Genomic DNA, 6,286 nt, shown 5'->3' with positions numbered 1-6,286 from the left:
GTACAATTCTGTAATGTATTTTGAGAAAATAAATCATTATCATTATCATTTTCAAGAAATCGCAAGATTATAAAACAATCCTTCGTATTTTAAATTTAACTCAGTGTCATTATTAATTGCCATATTTCTTCATTATCGATATGATTTGTGAGGGTCGTTATAGTCATAAAGATGCCGAGATTCTCGCTGGAGCACGGAGTTAGCAATGTGTCAAACTCCCTCCGGAGGGAAGGGATGCAAATTCAGCCGGCAGCAACAAGTGAGTGATTAAACGATCATAGCCTAACGAGCCTACAGCCTGTGAAAGGGTTAGGGCGACCTTACGAAGGGTGGTCACACTCATTAGCCCTGCGAAAAGGGCTATCGTATTGCTTCATTTTGATTTCAGATTAGTATCATTCCGAATCACTCCATCACATATTTCATAATGGCGTCTCAAGTCAGTTACAAAAATTTTGAATATTTTCATAAATATAAAGTATTGTATACCTAGATATTTAGTTCACTTATTGACATTTCACTCCACAAAAATGTGGAAAATAATATATTTAATTCAGAAAATTTGTGAGAGCGCGAATATTCTTCAACTCAATTAATTAATGATATATGCAGCCATCAAAACATATCCAGGACACTAGTATTGGGCTAAATTCACTAACGGGTGCTCTTAAGCAATAGAAAGTTTAAATTACCATTATATAACAGGGGAACTTAAATAGTCGATTTGTTTATCTATACCTTGAATATCGAATTTTATTAGATAAATTACTAAGCATTAGCCTGTTTAAAAAAGTCATATCTGTAAATGCAGGATAGAAGTAAAAAAGAATAGTATGTCCAATTACAAAAAATAAAATTGATTGAAAAGCATTACGGTATATGTCTTGGCAGTTACTTAAATTAAATGTACAAATGTATTTTTTTAAGAATTTTCATTTGAATCTCTACAGATAAACATAGATAGCCTGCAAAGAATTTAGTAAGGATTCTACATTTTAAGCTTTCCTTAACAGCCCTACAAAAACATACAGATGTTTGAGCATTTGTATCTGTGTAATGAAAAATACTAAAAATACACTTTGAACGCTCTAAAAATAGTAACCGTGATTATGGCGATTGAAACAGTACAACCGCCGATGTGTAAGTACAGTATGCTTTCGACAGATCTGTTGTCTCGACTTTGCATCGATTACTAAACACTTGATAACCAAATACTTAATATAATCGATTATTGAGTAAAAAAAATATAAGTAAAGAATGCCTTATTTTACCAGGCAAAGTTAGGCCTACGAAGCTCTCTCTGGGGTCCAGCGGCTTAAAGGTGACTTCCAAACTACCACCAATGGCCGGGCAGGCGGGCTGCTTGCAAGAACAGGATCGCTCAGCGGTCACCCATCCAAGCAGCAGCCACGCTGGACGTTGCTTAATTCGGTTATCGCAAGATCGGTTGTACCCGGTACACTGCACTATTGGCATCACTTAAGGATCTACCCGTTTTTATTATACAGACCCAGGAATGGTATTGTATTAATTTCCCTCGGATCACATAAGCGCCAGTCTCTATCACACGGTAACTGATCCGATATTTAAAAAACCGAACTTCATTCGAGTTGTCCAATTCGATTGTTTGATGCTGGAAGGTGAACGAACTCCAACATGATCCTGAATCTGGATTTCAAGAGGAGACCCATGGTCGGCGACGTCAGTGAGAGAACGTCCGTTGAACTGTGAAATGCAATTACATACTTAAGATAGCCTATTGTACTAGTTATAGCAAGAATAAACTGATTACGCTTACTATTGTGTTGTAATCATCATAACGAGTTGGTTATTAAGAATGGTTGATTATATAACAAGGCCATTCAAACAAGTGACTGTTTGGTTTCATCAGTTGCTTTCAATTGGTCCAATGTTGATGAATGGTGTTGTTTTGTTTATTACTGTTCTATAAGTATCAACTTGTTTTGGCAAATCGCATTAGAGTGATGGTGATACTGCAGTTCAAACAATGAAAATATTCATTGTTATGTTAAGTTTAATTTTGGTGCCTGTCAAAACACAACATGTTAAGTCAAGAAGGGAGGTAAATTTTTGGTAATATTGTCTTATGAATACCAGAGTATAATATTCAACCATCAAATCGAAGTCGAAATTGAATTTTAGAATTAATGGATGAATCCCTCTTAAAAGTATTTTAAATTTTTCCTTTGCAAAATAGAAAAGCATGAAATAGGTCTGTGTTTAAATAGCCTTTACCCCTTCTTAAAACTACAACCATTATTTATGGTTATTTTAAGTACTACTCTTTTACATTTTTATACGAACACAGACTTTCTTTCTTCATCACACAATATTCATACAACGTTTTGGAACCCATTTTCATAAGTTACGCAAAACAATATTTTAATTGTAAGTTAAAATGTAATTTAAGAATTTCGGACTATGAAATCTTAATTGTAATATCTCAATTACTCACATTTTTAAACAAAAAATTGCAAGTATTCAAAAAATACTGCTACTTTTACAAACATTTTATTGACATAAACAAAATTGAAACAAATAAATCCCATTTAATCCACGATAGGAGTTTTTTCTTTCCCTAAAATTTTTACAATGAGGATGATTTAAAAAGTGCATGCTCATCGTTACACCTTTGCTGATATTTTCAGCACATACATTCCCCTGCATATGGTTAAGGCTCCCAATTCTGGTTTCATAAATGTATGGTTTTTCTTTTAACCCAACACTTCTCAATAATGTATTATATATCTCATTGTATACACTATTCAGTGACAATGGCAGAAAAAATAATCAATAGCGTGACATAATTTTAAACATTTTAGTTTGCTGTATTAATAGTAAACACAATTATTTATAATTATACTATTTTAAAAAGCAATACAAATTTGATTTTTTTTTTCATTTATAAAATATTTGATTTTTCAGGAACCACAGAGAAAACAAGGCAATGTGGAATTCTCCACCCTTGTATTAACAGGGCAATACATCGACAAGTCTCTTCTAGTAAACGAGTTTTTCGAGAATCGGGACGATTACATTATATACGTGACCGCTCCAAGTGGATTTGGCAAGAGCGTGAATATTGAAATGTTGAAATCCTTCCTAGAAATACAAGTTGATAAGAACGGAACAGAGATAACCAACAAAAGTACGACGAACAACTTTAAGCTCTTCACAGGATTGAAGATATTCCAGCAGCATCCACAGCTATTCAATTGGACATTCGGTTTGTATCCGGTGGTGACAATCGATTATCAGCTACTTTCTACAGCCTCATATTATGAGGACATGGTTGGAGCTATGAGGTTAATTTTGGGGAACACGTTCAAAAACCATGAATACCTCGCACACGTCGATAACCTGTGGGGACTTTCCTGTGACATTGATACGTTTATTGAATACCTGGACACAGAAAATTACCCAACGTTGAGTGAAGTTAAAATAAAAACCGGGTTTCTATATCTGTGCAAGATTTTATTCACCTACTTCAAAAGGAAAGTCGTGGTTCTGATCGACCAGTATGATTCTTTCGTGAACAGTATTGTGTTCGAACATAACACTGCGGGAAAAGCTTTCAATTTGTTTCAGTACATCAATGGAGATCTGTTCATGGGCGGTAGGAGTTACATACAGCGAATTTTCTGCACGGGAACTTTGCAAGTGGTGTTCGGTGGGCTATTGCCGGTGGATCAGGACCTACAGTGTTATCCTTTCCTTCATAAACACCAATGGAACTCCTTCTTCGGTTTGACTAGTGAAGACGTGGACCTCCTGCTGGAGGAAAAATATGATACTGAACGTGACTTTGATATAAAAAATATGAAAGATCATATAAGAAAATATTACGGAGGATACAAATTAATTGGAAACGCAACCGATATTTACAAAATTCAACCCGTTATTAATTGTGCATCAGTTAAAAAATATGACACTGTGGTAAATGATAATTCGACTGACCATATTTATGATTTTCTATCAAGTGTTCTTAAATACAAAAAAGTAAAAGAGTGTTTCATAAAACTACTGCAAGATGAGAATGAGATTTCAATTGAAAACGATTTGGCTCTATCAGAAAATGATTTTGTGACATTGCAGAAAATGTTCAGTTTGAAAGAATACAAAATTACTAGCAACCATTTGTTAGTAATCTTAAAATATCTTCTTCAGATAGGAATCCTATCTTATAAAACCCATAGTGCAAGTGAGTACGTTCTTAGTTTACCAAATTCAGAGGTAAAATTGAAATTGAAGAGTTGCATAACTGAGTCTAAAACGTATACAAAATAATTATTGGCATTCGATACAGGTATGTAATTAAATAACAATGTTTAACTTTTGCCATAGACTTATTTCACTGTTTGTTATCCAATATTCTATACTGTATTATGACGTTCCTGTTAAATAACCTTGATTAGTATCCACATAGGTACAAAAAATGTCTGAAAATGAAAAACAAGCAAATGCCACACAAAAAATGCAATACACTTATACTTTGTTTCCAATCAATCAATTATATTATATTGTACATGAAATGTAAAATACTAATGTAGGATATTAGATGTCTCATAAGTATTCTGGGTTAACTATCTTTGTAGATTCAATTTATGATCTGTATTCAATTTTTCTTCTTTCAATTTCCTCTTTATTTTTTATTTTGTTGTTATTTATTTCTTCTTGTTATTGTATTTCATCATACATAATACAAGTAACATATCTTGTATTGTAATTACGACATACGGCTGTTCAATAAATCATATTTATCACCAAATTTGACTGTTTGTAGTGGGTAACATCATTAATATGATTGAAGATATACATTTTAAATATTGGACTAATTACCAGTATCATCATATTACAGTTACACCTTATTTAGTTCATATCAGCATCTTGTTAGTATTCTTACTTGTTCATCGAATACTTTTGTAGTTTGTTAATATGTAACTAAAATTATATTTTCTGTTTTGCTATTTCATATTTTACACTATAGTTTTATAAATAGCTTAAACGAAGAAGATTGAAACATAAATAACTAGTAACCTGTGATAAAGAAATTCATATTAAACACTTTTGATCTTATTGATTGTTAATAATCGGCTACGCTCACTGCATAAGCCTATATGTATTATTGACAGTTCCGGTTTAACACCGAAGAATACAGCGGTGTCTAAATAGTAGTTCAGAAATTTAATTATTTTAGCAATGTTACAACTTAATTTTTATATCTTATTTAAATATATGCACATTAATGGTTTTACGACAAATAAACAGGAGAGTTTCACAAAAATACTAAACTACGGCTAATTAAATCTAGTTTTTAATGTGAATGTATGCAATTTCTCATTCATAATTGTAGAAATTTTACTTAAAAAAAAAACTTAAATTTATTCTCCCTTCATTCTCCCGTGTGCATTAAAGCATCAGCTACGTTTCAGTCTGCATTTCACGCAATATTTCTTGTAGCGGAGCTTGCATTTCATTCTTAATTTTAAGTTTAATACATCTGTATCCAATGTTTTCAGCATACAATACGCGTAAAACATCCATAAGCATCTTATAGTTTCATTTTTGGAAATTTGTGAAATCATAAAAATGTTTTCTTACCCACTGCTTTGGGCAGTGTTATCAGACGTCTCGAGCAGGTTGGAATCTATTAGAGTAAAATCTGCAAACATTCTAAATTACAAAGCTATACATTATTTTTCTTAATAGAGTAGAGTAATAGAACAGAAGGGCATTAGGCAAACCAGGGTTATGGACGAAATACTGCAACACCATTAGTTTTTATGAAATTTGATTGCATACTGACGATGTTGAGCAACAAAATTAATAAGTAGCATCTAAATTTACTTATGTGTAAAATAACATTATGGCTACAATTTGTTACGAAGTATAATGTGTATAATTGTGATTTTTTCTTTATTTCCCACATATTTAAGCCCCATATTTCTTTAGTCAGCACCTTACGCTCTGTATTAAAATCTAAAACACAATAATAAATCAAGATTGTGTTAATAATTTCAATTTTTTTATTACAACTAAATGTGTCATGTTTTATAAAACACGTTTTAAAACAATAAAAATTATGTTTAGCCTAAATGTATTATGAATAGTAAAGGGCCTACTTTACGAAGGAAAACTACACGAAAACTAATTATCTCAAATGTAGTTCTCAAGGATACAACTATGTTAATATACTTCCATAATAAGATATTTTCGTTTTTGAGAGTTTCCATGCATCCCCAAACGTCGTAAAGTGTAGTTAAAA

General features: G+C 32.2%; 1 protein-coding gene across 2 annotated transcripts; it reads left to right on the top strand.

Moving 5' to 3' along the window:
- The first annotated feature begins 1,840 nt into the window (after positions 1-1,840).
- Positions 1,841-6,023, top strand: LOC124353631. Of its 2 annotated transcripts, none has more exons than XM_046803562.1 (2): positions 1,841-2,094; positions 2,947-6,023. In XM_046803562.1, the coding sequence occupies exon 2, from the start codon at positions 3,109-3,111 to the stop codon at positions 4,306-4,308; it is 1,200 nt and encodes a 399-aa protein (XP_046659518.1). In that variant the 5' UTR covers positions 1,841-2,094; positions 2,947-3,108; the 3' UTR covers positions 4,309-6,023. The 2 variants fall into 2 exon arrangements, with proteins under 2 accessions (XP_046659518.1, XP_046659517.1); XM_046803561.1 differs by having other exon boundaries at positions 1,844-2,083; positions 2,947-6,019.
- Positions 6,024-6,286: the final 263 nt, after the last annotated feature.

Source organism: Homalodisca vitripennis, chromosome 2 (genome assembly GCF_021130785.1).
Source record: "Homalodisca vitripennis isolate AUS2020 chromosome 2, UT_GWSS_2.1, whole genome shotgun sequence".
In the NCBI taxonomy this organism is placed as follows: domain Eukaryota; kingdom Metazoa; phylum Arthropoda; class Insecta; order Hemiptera; family Cicadellidae; genus Homalodisca; species Homalodisca vitripennis.
Note: the sequence above shows the minus strand (reverse complement) of the source record. Positions and strands in the feature narration are given on the sequence as shown.

Coding starts and splice junctions, on each gene's coding strand:
- LOC124353631 (XM_046803561.1), top strand. CDS start 2,009: ATGAAAATATTCATTGTTATGTTAAGTTTAATTTTGGTGCCTGTCAAA. Junction 2,084..2,946: donor ATGTTAAGTCAAGAAGGGAG/GTAAATTTTTGG, acceptor TTGATTTTTCAG/GAACCACAGAGAAAACAAGG.